This window comes from Bombus pyrosoma, linkage group LG1 (genome assembly GCF_014825855.1).
Source record: "Bombus pyrosoma isolate SC7728 linkage group LG1, ASM1482585v1, whole genome shotgun sequence".
In the NCBI taxonomy this organism is placed as follows: domain Eukaryota; kingdom Metazoa; phylum Arthropoda; class Insecta; order Hymenoptera; family Apidae; genus Bombus; species Bombus pyrosoma.
In genome coordinates this window covers 8378444-8395038 of record NC_057770.1, presented here as the reverse complement: position 1 = coordinate 8395038, position 16595 = coordinate 8378444, and the positions used below count along the sequence as shown (strand labels likewise).

Here is a 16595-nt window from a genome sequence, read left to right as displayed (position 1 = left end):
CTATAGAAAAATCGTTCCCCTTAATGAATATACTATGTACTCTTTTTCACTATATGCACATGATCAAGAGGAGGTATATATTGCATTTGCGAACAAATAACGTGCGAAACGTGTGTGATAATTAACATTATTCGTACCAATATTCAATATTAGCTAAATATGTTATGTAGTAAATAGCTATGATAAAGCCAGAATTAAGTAAAAAAAAGTAAAGTATTTTCATTCAGGACTTGGTTCATGGAGTACACGTGTACTCACAATACCCGAAGACAGTTAAAAACGAACTAACGGCTACCTTCCTAACCAAACGTACTCAATGTATAAAAATATTATGTACTTTTGTCAATCTTGAAACTTTCATGCACAATATTTTCGCGTGCTCTTTGAGATACCGAAGACATTTCAAGTGGACAAAATTAATGGAACAACCTACATACGTATTTTTGCAATTTAAAGTTACTATCACGGTACTGCGGAAAGTAAATTGCAAAGGGCGAATGTACTTTTCCATAATTAACAGAAACCTTTGATTTCGATTTTACAGACTCGGAGTACGAAGAGGAACAGACCCCGAGATATAGACCCGACTCGTTGGCGAGTCTTTGTCGAGCTACGAGATTCACCGAGGCAGAGCTGAAGAGAATATATCGTGGCTTCAAGGCAGAATGTCCCACGGGAGTCGTCAGAGAGGAAACTTTCAAGTGCATCTACTCACAGTTCTTTCCGCAAGGAGGTGGGTGCATTATGGCATAATATCCGAAAGATTTTACCATCGTTTTAATTAATGACGGATACGTGGCGGAAACTTAGCGGAAGATGAACACAGCATTTTAATTCGTTCAGCTAGGGATGCACAAACTGACTTTCTCCAACTCGACTCTATCCAACTTTTGTGATTTCTAGATAAAGCGTATGGCGTAGTACTATCAATATCATGGAGAAATAAATAAAGGAAATTATATTTTATACGTATATAAAATGTTAGAAAATAACATCTAATTGTATAACAATGCATAGTTACATCACTATGTTGCGCAGTACTCTTTTACGGGATTAAATAATTTGTAATTTTGAATATTTAACCCTAGTACGTCCTTTGAGTCATTTTTTAATCAATCTTGTACATGAGCACATTTCTTTTTGAATTGAAGCGAAAAGTGGTAAAATCTAGCTATAAAGACGAGAGAAGTTATTGGAAATTCTATACTCATTTATTCGATAAATGATAAATAAAAACTGGTGTTGCATTAAAAAGTATGTTGACGTGAAATTCGAATATAAGAACCAGACGAATACTATTCCATTCTGTTTATTTGAAGTGTGTATTCACATTTAAATTCTCTCTGCTTCGCAGTAACGCGGAGCTTCGACGAAAACCATAAACAATAGGCTAGCTATATGCGTGTAGATACTGGGTAAAGAAAAACACAATGGGAGAGAAAGCACAATCGAATAGAGCAAATAGACCCACGATACTTCGTTGAATGCAGATATAGTTACCATGGTAACAAACTCTCGTATCAAAATCGTCCTACGTTTCAGCGTTTCTCTTTATCCGTAAAAACGATATCGATATTCGTCAGTGAATGGCTTTCTATCGATTTCAAATATTTTTGTGCTATCCGAGGCTTCTGTGTAACTTGCGAAAAGCTTGCTTTAAATTCCCCTAACGACAAAGACCCCTATTCTACCTTACTTAGAATTTATGGCGTATTCAATCAATCGAAGGGCTCAGAAGAAAAGTGGTATAAGCAATAAAATTTTTAATTCAACAACATTTACATATAAGTTATTATATTACATTCCCCGCATTTATATTATAATTTTGCATTGTACATTTGTTCCAGAGAATAGAACTGCCAAACGAATTTCATTGTTCAATTGTTTTCATATATAACATATCGCTTTCTTGCTTATAACTATCGATTTGCTACCATGTATATAATATGCGGTATGTATTTCAGAGTGAACGTTGCGTTAGTATATTCAGAAAGCTGTCCTAAAAATGTCACTGCAGTTTTTGATTGACGGATCAATTATCTTCGCTTTAATTAACACGTGTCGGCCACTGTAAAAAGGGAATGACTAATCTACATTTTAGGAACAACCATGGACCGAAATTCAGTTATTTTATTATTATTTGCTTTATTATATTTCATAGTACGATATTTACAATAATGATATCGATAAATTAAGAAGATAGCAGAACCTTTTAAACCGTGTTGTAGAAAAAAATGACTGCACCGTAAAATTGGCGCAAAAAATTGTTCATAACAAAAGAAAAGTTTGTGGAAAATCCTTCGATTCTCCTATGTATGTGGAGAGCAATATAGTACCGGTGGGAGTTAAATTATAGTGCGAAATTGTTCGTAGTCGACGTTCTAATATTCAAAGATTTTAATCTGCAACGAAAAGAGTAAATTTATTGTTAAACGCGATTTTGCGGAAAGCATTAGAAGTTTTATTGGTTTGACTAAGGTAAAAACCTAAGATTTTTGGTCAACGATTCTTTTAAACGTGTATATCAGATTTTAAACTCAATCTTGATGGTATTATCGATTAAAGCATTTTTGTTGGCAACGAGCACACACGGCTGAAGTGTCGTACTACTTTGTACGCAGCTGTAAGTACACAAGACGACCTTCGATCCCCTGATAGTGACAATTTCTCTTCGCGAACAATTTTATGGCTGAGTGCTACATGTCGTATCGATACCGTCATTTGTTTGTCGTTCGATACAAGAGGAAGAACAAGGGCAAATCTCAAAATCTGAGAAAAAATGTTCCGACAAGCGTACAAATTCTAACCGTTCATTCTTCGTCGATGAAAACCAACAATATGCAATGATTTATGTAACCTTAAAACTCTGACTATGTTTATGGGAAAACTTTAGTCAAAACTTTAACAGACAAGTTTTTAATTAAAAATTTAACAGGCACATATTTAACTGCAGTGTATTTATAAGCTTTTATCTAAAGCAATGTAGATAAGTTTAAGAAAGAAGAATTACCAATTTTTGTCATATAATATAATAGAAAACATATTTGTTTCTATAAGGAAAATTAAGGAACAGGAATTTATTTATACTTAAATCATACAAATATTTCAGTAGTGAAATTTTAAATAATCAGATTCTATTGAAACGTAATTAAGTTATATTTCTACTTCGTTAATAATAAATAAATGTGAAATCCACATAGTTTTTCGTGCATCTCGATAGTAATTACCCAGAGAATAAATTCGACTATTCCATACGCGGTTGTTTTGCATAATAGTTGCGTGTATAACAGCTGTAGTATCTCACGTGTTACAATTTCACCTCCAACATTTCCTACAATTTATAGGTGTAAGGTATTAGTTTCATTTACATTCGCGATAGTAGCGTCAAAGAAAGATCATCAAACTGATTCCTGTAAAATTATTGTTATCTGGAAAAATTATGATATACTAAAAATTCATTACAAACGCTAAATAGAGTTTATTATTATTAGCTTCCCATCTTACAAATGTAATTAACTTTCATTACAAATAGCAACATTATTATAATTATAATATTTCATTACCATTATATCTAATCATGATTATTAATTATAATATTCATTAGTAAAAATATAAAAAAGATAAAACAAAATTATTTTTACCCTTAATTGAGAGAAAGAGAGAGAGAGAAAGAGTAGCTTTTAAGAATTCGTTAAATAAGAAACGTCTATCTGTTTAAACAATCAAATTATTATTGTCAATAGAGCAAGTTATAATTTTAATGTCCTTTCTGTTCTAAGAGTGACAATAAGAGCGGCATTAGTCCATACTACCAAATACGATCAATTGAATTCAATTGACTACCTGAAACTTTTGGATATAAACTATATCCGATGGCAACATGGTTCCGACATTTCGTCGGTCTTACTGATACCAGCCAGACTTGATACCAGATGTTCAGTTTCACGGTCGACTAAATTATAACTCGGCGACGCGACGACTCGATCAATTACTTCTAATTCTGCGACTACCGTAAATCCATTTTCAAATCCTTCTTTACAACACGTAGTGTGTTCACGAGTCTCTTATTGTGTCAAGAAATCCAGACAATTCCACCATTGATCGAACTTGCGCGAATAAAAGTAAACCTATACGTAAAGATTCTCGCTTGTAACTCTCTGTGAGATCAGTTGGTTCTCTAAAAAATAGCCTTTGAAAACTAAATGCTTGATTTGGAGCAGCCCTGATGAGATAACCTTCCTGAAGTAAAACGGTTGATGAAATCGGGAATTTTTGGAACAGAAATATTTTGTCAAAAATCTCGGAGAGCTTGTTATATTTCTTTTCTTTCTTTTCGTCTTTTCATATTGTATTAGGAAGCTTGTGCTACCCAATCGGCGCTGAGTACAGCGTCGCAAAGCACAATGAATTTTATGACTGTTAATCTGGGTTTCGCACCATTGTGTTCGCCTGTGTTCCTCTGCGTTGCACGTATAATATATGTGATATGATGCACTATTTTATGTACATATTATATAAAATATTGTACGCTACATCATATGAATACACCGACTTCGTTATCACAGCCAAATACAGAACTGAGCGACTAGATATATTCTCGTTCCTCATGCTGAAATTTCAATTAAGGGTTTCCATGATAGCACATTTTTTTTTTAGATTCTCAACATTTTCATAAATGCACATCGCCAAAGTCGAAATTCCAAAATTTCAGTACCATAAAAAATACGTGTGTTGTGTAGGTATTTAAGAGCAATATACTTAATTACGTCACTCTCGTATATTTTTGTTTCGTTTCCAATAAAACAACCGAACAATTGCAAAAAATAATTTGATTAATGATATTTGCTTGACAGAAACAGTTATAATATTACGAAAATAATACATGGCTATATATCGAATTCTTTTCAATAGCAATCAATTTTCCGTGAGAAAATACGATACAAAAATACGATACGGTTGTAAATGCTAGCGGATGTACAAAGGTCAAAAGGATCAGCCGCGAGCGTCTATCCCTGCTTCTTATCAGAGAGATACATGTTTGTACTTATCTAAAAGCCCTCAAGCGTTTCGAGAAGGTAAACGAAACTCTCATGTATGTTCGTGCAATGAAATAAGATTTATACCTTTGGATCTGTCGAAGGGAATGTCCAATGACAAAAGGACGTTCTAAGGTTTGGATCAATAGTCGAAAGTCGAAGAGGTGAATTATGACAACACGATACCACCCATTTTGCTGAATAGTGAATTTTCGCTATAAGGTTGCTTACAGCAACTATCGTCTAACTTTGGAAAATTATATATGTCTGATATAGTATAATGTACAATATCTGAATAGATCACATCTAATATCGATATATATAAAAATACAATATTTCACGTCAAATATAGATTTGAAATTTTATTCGCGTAGAATTTGAAATCAATTAGATATATTGGCATGATAAATATGGGAAAGTATCTTTATAATCTTTGTGAGAAATATTCGTTTCCTTAAAAGCTTGGAGCATAATTTATATAACAAAGTATTCTCGTTTCAAAATGATCATCTAAATGTTGAAAAGCTAATAATACCCAACGCACGTTTTGAATTATAATTTATATACAAAATTAAATGTTTTAAAGCCACGTCATTCAGTAAAATCTGATCTTTCCAGCGCAATTAAAATAATTTAACTTTTCAACAGTATAAGAATAATTAAAAATCGTTGGCACAGTAATGTTATAAATTGGAAAATGTGAAAATATGATGAGCCTTATTATTAATGAAAGAGAAATACAATTTTTCGAAGCATATAAAAAATACATAATATATTACAATTGCTCCTAGAAAATGAAAAATTAATAATATAAATATGCTAAACAATAGAAATATATTGTATAAACTTAGGTATATTCTTAAGAAAGGTACAAAATATAAAATAATAAAGTACCCTTTAAAAACGTGCAGTTTCTCGATTTGGAGCTTGTAATATGTAAAATTAGTATAGGTATACGTACTATAAACCGTTGTTTAGAAAGTGAAGTCGATATTGACTCGTTGTTCAATTTAGAAGATAGTAAAAGTCTATTTTCATCATAAAATAGAATCCTTGTGCGGCGAACAAATTTAACTTATAATATGGTTCCCAAATTCTTCCATAGTAAACAGGAAACTCGTATAAAGTTGTAAGAAAGAATATCAGACGAAATGCAAGTGGGGAAAGTTATTGTTAGTATTCAATAGGTATCCATTTTCATTCTTTAAAAAAATATAACTTCCCAAATCCCTGAAAAATGTAAGTTTGATCTGCAAACTTTTACTCTCCTAAAAAACTATTCATTGCTTTGACAATATCATTCTTCTTTTACTATTCTTAATACTTTTCTCTTGTATCTTCTTATTTCTCTCTTTTGCCATTATTTATGTAACAAGAATATAAAATATTTATATTACACAGCGCAACTATTTTTTAATAAAGAAAATTATTTAAAGATCGATGGGATTCAGTTTATAATGAGCTCATCAGTTAGACTAATTAATTGTAATTAATTTTTATAAACTTCATAGATTAGATGAAAAATCATATGTGTGCAAAATATTTGTGTTTCGAATTTTCTATTCCAAATGGATAATTTCACATTCATTTACTTTTCAATTCCGTATATCGAGTAAAAATTTCGAAAGGAGCTAGAATGTAGATTAGAGTTTGCCTTCGAAGAATTTGGTCTCTGAGCAGGTCTTTTACCATAAAAATATTACTACTTTACCCCCAAGCGCAAACGTCGCTGCATCGAATTCCCGTTCCAGTGAAAAATATCCCAAGAATTTTCACAGCGAACGAAACTTATCTCAACCGTATAAATATTACTCGAGAAATACAAAAGATATCTTAGACTTTTTATGAGAAACTTTTATTGTTGGATAATGATCGTACTATATTTTTACTAATGTATTCGATTAAATCTATTTTGTTAAACAATCAATGGGATAACAAAAATTATCAGTATCATTTAACAACAACAAACGGATAAATTTGATAAGTTTCATAACTTAGAGAAATCTAGTTCAATAAATGTTTCCAATTTAATATCGCATGTTTGTATAGACTTGGCACATACATATATACATTTATACAACCAATATCGTCACTTTGATGGTTTCAATTCCTGTTATATATAGGAATTGAAGCCATCCTATAGATATGTACATACGATTTTAATTGGCTATAAACTCGAACAGTCAAAGATAAAAACAGAATAAAAATAATTATAATATTCTCGAAAATAAAGATCAATACGTGTATTTAAAAAATAGAAAAGTTCGTAGAAAAGAAGGAAATTTCTAAACATTTAGAGAAGATCTATTTATCATAATAAATAGCTTCCAATGCGTAGATACAAAAAAAAGCGATTTTGTTTTTAATTGCAGGTGTTGCAAATTATTTCGCACGAGATACATTTTATTTATGTGTACATACTTCTTTACTTTAAAATTAACGAATTTGCAAATTCTACCAAATGTTCTTAAAGGACTCAAAGTTTTTACATTTAGCGGAAAGCATAAAAATGTTGGAATTGGATAAAAAATTAATTAGCATTAATCTGTTTGTAGTTTGTGACAGGGTGACATTCGGAACACAAAACTAATTTTTGATTTTTGTCGTGCCACTAAATAATAGCATATCTGTCTTCCTCTAGAAGCCTAATTCGTACAAGCTTGACAACTTTAACGAGTTAATCTGCTTTACGCTGGTGCTCGTGCTAGCACAAGAGTCCCACTGTGATAATTCGCTGGAAGGAGTTGAGTACTAATTTCTAGACGAATCCTTTCAATTGAAGCAGCACCTCCGAGATTTCTGCTTAAGTAAAGACGAGACTGACATTCCTTAACCTTGACATTTCTCTACGAAAAGTCTCCTATAACGAAAGACATGTAAAATATCGTCGTTCAATTTTTGGAATTATACATTTTATTAAATTGTTATGTAATTCTTTTACCCATTTTTCTAAAATGTAATTAACAAGGTTACACGTAACAAATAATATTTTTTAATGATTTTTCATAATTTTTCCTAATTTTTAGTCGTATTCGACACGTATCTCATTCTCATTCAAATTTTATCACATCTTTACACAATTATTTTAGTTATTTTAGCGACTTTGAATGAACATGCTACGAATATGCATATAATAAATGTAAATTTACCAACATTCAGTTACTTCATAAAATATCAAACTGCTATCCTCGTTTCTTTAAATTCTATACATATATTTCCATTGAAAACTACGAATAATAGATTATTCAAAATATACTTTTCTCAAAGAACATGTATTGTAACTACGAGTTTTCCATAATATCGATTTATTTTGTTTGATAGGATAACGATTTTCCTCCGAAGGGGAGCAAAATCGTCACGAAAGAAACGTGTCTCTTCTAACAGAAATAAAGTAACATCTCCGTCAAATAATTTCGAATGTGAACCTCTGCTCTGAATTGAACTTCTGTTGGACAAGTGGAAGTTATTAGCGCACACCGGTAGAGTTTCAATTTACCATGTTAAATTCGACGATCTGGAAAGGTTTCCTTAGAAAGGTCACTGAGTATTTACCATCTGAGAAATTCAAGTGCTTATTAAGGCTGTACTCCTATGTATATTCGGTAGACGTTCAAAATTATTATTGCCAAGGGTTTTCTTTTCGACGAATTTTTTTTAAAGTAGAAATTCGGAGTTAATTTTGGTGACGTCTAAGAAATTAACTAAGAATTGTAAATTATTTGCATTATAAATATTAGATTTAAAATACTGTCCGTATCGATGTTTGCCATGCTTGTATATTATGTAACTTTTCGTTTAGTGATGACATTTTATGTTAGTGGAAAATGTGTTAAAGAAGACAGTTTTATCTGTCTCTTGTGGCTGTGACCTTTTTATCATGGGTTACCACTTTTATCTCTTCAACGTCATTTCTAATTCTATGAATGTGAAATCTGTTATTCGTAAATTATATTTATATTGCAATTTATATACAAGACGAAGCTATAGAGTCGAGTTGGCACAATTAATACAATAAAATATTTTTTTAATCTCATCTACATATATTTCCCTTAAAATTATTCAGTCTCTATATAAAAACACTTTCAAACGTATCGTTAATAGCTTCGAAGGTACTTGAAAGGATTAACATAAGCAATAATTTATTTTTCCTAGTGAGTTGTTTTTCCACGAACGTGATTAAAATATCTATCTTTATTTACTTTTCCAGCTAATACTAGCCAGTATGCACATTACGTTTTCAACACCTTGGACCAGGATCATAGCGGTATTCTCAGTTTTGAGGTAAGCACGATCTAGTATGTGTTACATTATTTAACTGTTAACTTTATTCACTCGTGCAGTTCTATTATCCAAATTCTAAATTATTAAATTAAATAATATTTACTTAAAAATTCGAATGATTAAAAGTATTAAATTATTTAATCCATGAATGCATACGAGTTGAAAATAACTTAAATTAAAACGTAAAATTAAAAAAATACATATTCGGTTAAAGCGCAATACTCCGTGTGCTTTAAAAATTCAAAGTGGTTATTGTTATACAACTTAGAAAAAAAAAACTATGGAAATAAAAAAAAAGAACATAAGCGATAAAACTAAATTTAGGTACTAACTTTAACGAAGAAACAAATAAGATATTTGTACGCGAAAGCTGAAGGAATTTTGTTTCGAGAACCTTTAAAATCTGTCATAAAAATCTGTACTAAAAATTCATCGAACATGGAAATAAAAACACTGTAGCATGAAAGCATCGAGATTCATCGTAAACACTGAAAAATTTGCTTTGAAACTGAATTAAAATCCAATCAGCAGCGTCGTTACTCGGAAAGCTGTTGAAAGTATGTGCAAATAAGGATAGGATATTAACGGCGATCGATTTTCAACAAAGCACTCAATCCTACTTCCAAGGGAAAAAATGAGCCACTTTCAGATTTAATTATTACAAGCCGTAGAAAAAAAAACGACCAATTCGCAACGTTAACTACATTTAAAACCAGAATTACACTGACAGAAAGTCTCATTATCTACGAGATATCGTATAAACGGAATTGCCCATTATGAACTTTCGATACTCTCAAACGATTGTTACGCATCTTTGTTGCCAATATTTAAACTGTTAAATTATCATTAGAAAAAATACTTGCACTTGAAATATTTTTTAAATGTATTCTATTCGGTAATATAGGATGTACAAATACAAATTAACATTAAAAGACGCAAGTGTTATACGTTGATTTATTGAAGTCAAAGTAAAGGGTGTAGTTTAGTGTGATATCTATATCTACCGTGACCGTAGAACACTATAATTTCTCTGACATAGATGTTCTGATAAATAAGTACCACTATGTACTTTAGGAACATGAATCCTTAAAATTACATGTTTTTTTCAACTAAAGATTTAGTAGATTAATGTTTTATAGCGCAGGTTCATTGAGAAGTATTCCTAAACACATGTTTCTTGTGTCTCTTCTCTTCTTCTATTTTGTAATAATATTTGGAAAAAGAATAGAACTCTCTTACATAATAGCTTAACTAATAACGATGTAACCTAATATTTACTATTTCAGAAAGAAGATATGTTATAAATTTCGCGTGGAATCTAAAATATTTAAAATATACAGCAACGATTTAAAGCGAGAACGATTAACATGTGAATGTCGAGACAAAGGAATTTCTGCGCGATAACACATTGGCAAAAACGAAGTACGATATATAAAGTAATACAATAACGTTTACCGTAATAACGTTAAACGCATAATCAAATATTTCCAGCGCACACTAACAATGCAAAAAAATTATTATAACGATATATTCAAAAGTAGATGTTACTTAACATCATGACCATTAATAGTTAAGTAAAACTACTTGCGTTCCGCTAGCTCCTACAAATTAGAATCCCATGCATCGTTTAAAATCGTTAAGTGTACCCATAATCCTCCGTAGATAAACATATTTTTTCACGCTACATCGGCAAACTGGGTCGTTTATATCCAAGCCTGATCTTTTCGCCGTTCTACGCTCTTAAAAAGTCTATCTCTATTGAATTATACATTCGTCTGCTAAGTTAAATAGTTGAAACTGCTTTTTGTATATTTGTAAAAATAAAAGCTTCAAGAGTGTGATTTCGCATGAATCGTCAATGACCTAGTTTTCATGCAAAGAATTGACAATGTAGAGTCAGATTAAGCTGTTATACTCGCTGAACAAATACCTTAACGAACGAAATAAAAATGAAAAGATTAATATGCAAAATATAAAAATCGATATGATAGCGATAAAGGAAATTCCATTTGCTTTGCTCCGATACAAATTACACATAATAGCGCCATACGACCGTTGCTTAAACGTTGTTCATGCATCGCTTGTTGAAGCAAGCATTTCAACGTCCCATATTCATCACGCGAATTATTGTCGTCCTTGTACAATTAGCCATTCGCACCGTTCAATTGGCAAGTGTGCTTCGAACAAATATTCGACGGAGATTAACGATAATTGCCACTAGCAGGATGCCACTAACGAGCACCATAGATCTAACTAAGTTTTCCAATCAATCGATGGTGCAGTCCAATTAATCGATGATTCGCGGTTAATTTGCCGACGGTGCAGCCGTTCCTCCCCTTCTGTTTATTATTTCGAGAATCGAGAAATAAGAAAACTGAGGGGAAGTCGTTCGAAGATAATTACCAACTAACATAATTATCCCTGAACGCTTCGGGCTGAAGATGTACCTTGTGTAATTAAACCTCGGGTTGCCCGAAGCTCACACATTGCAGTAGCTTTTTACGTCGCAAACATTTTCTCCCGTCTGTTCTTTTCGTTTTCTTCGGCACACAATAAAGCTTCTACAGTAGCCTTTGACGTCCAACCTCCTTTAATTAACTGCTTTTATCAGATTCTCTTTAACCACGTACACACAGGCTTGTTTATAGAACAATATAAGTCAACTTTCGAGCGTCCGCCCTTTTTGCTGCTCCGACAATGGCGGACAATCGAAAATGGATTGTGTTCTCGTTGCGGTATGTCTTGACCATACGAGGTTCGATTACATAAAGCTCTGTATTAATATATTCTTTTGTTTTTCCTTTTTTTAATTAATATTAATAATTGACATTATTAACCATTCTACATTTTTGCGCTTAATTAGGTAACTTAATTGAACAATATATGTTTATACTGGTATTTATGAAATGGTAGCATAGTAGTAAAATTATAAGAACATCAGCTGACACATCTTCTTTAATAGAAATTTAACAGAAATTTAAATGAAACTCGATAATTAAGATGAAATTCTAAATAAAAAATGATGAATTTCGAAAGAATTAATCGGAAATCTCTTCTCTTAATACGTACCGCTGTGCATTTGTCTGCAAAAGTGAAATGCAAACTTCAATACTTTGCTCGATGGTATTAAAATTTCTCGAAACATAGTTTCCTCTTTAAAAGTAGAATGTTTCAATTTCAGAGAAGTAAAACCTGAGTCGACATTTTACGTCCTGGAAACTTTCTACGGTTAATAGATCGAACAAATTTATCAGAATGTCCTATGAAATAACTTTCCAAAATTATGGAATATTCTTCCAAAATTATGGAATAACCTTCCAACATAATAGAATTCTTAGCTTCTTATTTTAGGACAAATAAAATTAACATCACGTCTGAGAATTTACTATAATTTTCAATCAAATATATCGAGATTATATAAAAGAAATAACATTTTTCTCCTTCTTGTCACACGTTTCACCAACGAAAGAAGATTCAAATGTTAATAATATATCGACATTAGAAAAATGTCACGTTGTAAAATTTCGCGTGTGAAAGAACAGAATATAAATGCTTCGCAAGGTCGTTTCGAAGAATCGTTCCCAGCTTTCTTTCACAGTTTCTAAAATTGACCAGGGGAAGACAGCTTTGTCCTACGACATACATTATCTTGAACTGGAACTGCTATTGGTCCAGTAACACTTTCGGGTAATACACGTCCTTATCGAGCCGAATCGCATTACGAGCTCACCCTAAAATCTGCGAACGCGTGCAGATCACCGCTACTGCTTTACGGTACGATACTTTTTGTAGAGAAATTTTTATCTCAGCACGACATGACTCCTCCATCTTCGACTCGATGGCACATTTTGCTTCTACACCGGTCGTTTTCCTCAAAACGACAAAAATGAGTTCACCGATTTTTAGCTCAATCGTATTGTTTTAGAAAGCCTCAATGTATAGTACCTAAGTATGTCTTTAACACAGATACTCGAAATAATGTAATGTTTCGAAATTTTTCATTATTTTTCGAAATGCGTTAATAATAAACTGAGCAAATTTAAAGTTATTTTTCGTTAATATGTAAATATAAAAAATTTGATATTTGTGATAAAATACATTTGCACTTTATCTGGATAATTATTTTTAAAAAAGTCCTAGAACTGGATGTAAATACTAATCAAATCAGAGACATACTTTATGTACTGGTCAAGTAGAATGAGTCTTTCAGTTGATCGATAAATTCAATTTTCGTGAAATAATCACCCATTGCATAGACGTTCATGACTAAATTCACAATGTCCCACTCAATGCGTTTTGTCCTTTAAGCTCAATCGAAATCGTGTTCAACGTTAAATCGCTGGCGGCATAATCACGAAGACCTAAATCAACAATCGCTATTTATTCCGGCGAGCATCGCTGTTTGCGATTAGGACTGTTGCGAATGTATCTCCTATATTTGTGACCAAGGCATTCCTACTTCGGCGTTATAATGCTTACTTACGCTACAGGCTTGTTTGCCTACACGTTCACTATACAGCCTTGTTCAAATTGGAAATTAATGTTCGCTATTAAGCTCACTTTACGCAAAAACAAAGTTGGCAAACGCATTCTTATTAAGAATGTGAAAATTAAAAAGAGCAAGATAAAGGTTTGTAAAAATAATAGAATATACAGTGAATCTCAAAGGTAATTATACTTTCGCAATTATTGAATTTGACGAATTGAAATAATCGTATAACATAAATGTAATATAAATTAAAATTTATGCCATAGTGAATTTTTCAATAAATTAATCATGTCACCTATAATCTCTCTCTCTTTTTTTCTCATAATCTTTCAATATTCGAGGTTGAAATTTTTATTGTAAGATAACCTCCAAAATCATTAGTACGCTGTACGTTAATTATTAATTTTTACATTCTTTTATATTAACAACAGCTTTGTTGGTCATCTTCAACAGCTTATGTATATTAGATTTTCCACGTAAACGCATCTTCGGTTTCATACGACTCCATAGAACAAAAATCTAAAGGGCGTAGGTCGAGTAATCGCGGGAAGCATGTCACAGGTTCACCTTTTCCTAACCATTGACCATTAAAAGTTTCGTTCAACGATGCTGTTATAGTATATCTACAGGGACATTATCAAATAGGTCAATGTTTTACTTTTATCACTACAAGATATTATCGTATAATCGAACTGGGTCATCTCGATAGTATTAATCCTATAAAAAAAACGTAAAATATAGCATTAACAATACAAAAAATATATTATTTTATAACCATGGAACTATTCCGCTGAAACAAAATCGTGCACATTTGACCGGTTAGATCGGAAAAAATTGTACGTTAAAGGGTTAACACCCGGAAACAAACAACGTTACAACTGTCTGCTTCCGATCCGACAAAATGCCCGTAACTCGAACATCGAGTATCTTTAACTGGTTCGAGCAACGCACGAAACGCTCTGCATCGATTGCTTTCGAATGAAAAAACGCCGTCGTAACTCAATTTGCCATAATTGAGGCGTGTGCTAATCCAATTTGTCCCATGAGCATGAACTCCAAAGTGCTTTTGGCCGTGGCGTGTACGCGGCGTGACACGTGTTGTAGGGCGTTATTATTAATTCTTTTTACAGTTTTCAATTACTTCGTACTGGAAGATGTCGAAGCCATTATTGCAAAGTTGAGCACGTTGTATACGCGACATCGAATAAAGTACGCGACAAATTACTTCGTTTCTCTTGGTGCACGAAGGCAATTTATTCATAAGCGAGGCAGAGGCTGCCTGGCTTTTTACGTTTACTCGTATCATAAAGTAGCCGACGACATGTAGAAGACAATATAACGTGTCTCTTGGTAATAATCAAAACTTCAATGAAAGCGTTCCCGTGGCTAGAATACGACCGAATGGCAATCGCAAACCGAGTAACAACGTATTATGAAGCACGTTTTTCATGTATTTTTCTTTATTATACTTCGTAACTTCGTTATTTGAAACTTTATTATCCCTTGCGCTGATATCGCGCAGATGATAGGCAGTATCTGTATACTCTTTTTATTTCGAGTTTTATTTTTAGTTTCGATTATTTTCGTTTGTACTAATTTGTATTAAACTGTTGCGTCGTGCAAACGTGGAACAGACAATTTGATTAACGCGAATGAAGATTTATTAGAAACACGTAAAAAGGCTTGTTTCCAAAGAAAAGCGCGATGTAAAGTGCAAAATAAGGATAGATAAGCGGCTCGAAAGGTCCACGAAAATTTAAACTTTGTACCTAACTAAGATTAAGTAATCGTTGCTACTGATTTATTTCCATCTTTGTAACGCCTAATAGAAACAACACTTTAGATAGGATTAATGATTATACATGTAGAAATCAGATTGAACAAATTCTTGATATTTAGAATCATGGCTTATAAAAGTATAGAGATTAGTAACAGTGCTATATAATACTGATATTTATAAAAAAAAATCATGATATTATAAATACCATTATGTGGGAAATATTTGCATAATTCTTATAACGTAGCATTCTTGTTATTTACATTTTTACGATATTTTTTGGTATATTTTTCGGCCACTAAAATGTATTGCTATCCAAAGAGATAGCATAATTTTAAGCATTTCACGTTCTCTTCTCTCTCACGACAATTGCACCCTTCGTTCGTTGGTCTTCACTGACCTACTCCAAGCTTTGACACCTGCATTCTGTTCAATGATAAACGCTGATTCAGCGTTCTCCCTTTTCACTATCGCCAGACTGGCGTACGTATTTTCAAAGAAAAAGTAGGTCACCATGTTTCCGGAAATTCGATTGCCATTCAGTATCTTTTGCAGTTTAAATGTTGCACTTTGAAGTCATATCCTTCGAACCAATTGAAATAACAACTTGTAACAAACTGCACTTCCCAAGACACGCTTTTTTCCCGGTGTTCTATGGATCCACTCAGAAACTTTCCCACTGTACATTTTACATTCAATGTGTAATATTCATTTTATACGGGTTGTTGTTGCTAATACAACCGAGAAGAGGATAATTCTACGTAAAAATAATAAGTCAGAAGCATAGAACGAAATTTCATGATTAATAGACAGCAAATGCTTTGAATATATAATTAAACTCCATACTGTTTTTCTTCCTTTAACAACTTGAAATATCGAATTTCAACCATATCGACTACAAAATTACTAGATAAATTTCGTTCGCGGGTTATTCATAAATCATTTTAAATACACATTAAAGTTATTTCAAAATCTATTTTATACATCGTCAAAAAATCTGTATTGTTTTAAA

At 32.2% G+C, this 16595-nt stretch overlaps 1 protein-coding gene across 2 annotated transcripts in view; it reads left to right on the top strand.

Annotated features, from left to right (window-relative positions):
• Window positions 1-16595, top strand: part of LOC122567113 (Kv channel-interacting protein 1-like) — a 171819-nt gene that overhangs the window by 142118 nt on the left and 13106 nt on the right. For both annotated transcript variants that reach the window (XM_043725338.1, XM_043725344.1), the window contains exons 4-5: window positions 545-733; window positions 9244-9317. In XM_043725338.1, the coding sequence (XP_043581273.1) occupies window positions 545-733; window positions 9244-9317 (263 nt within the window). The remainder of the gene's footprint in view (window positions 1-544; window positions 734-9243; window positions 9318-16595) is intronic.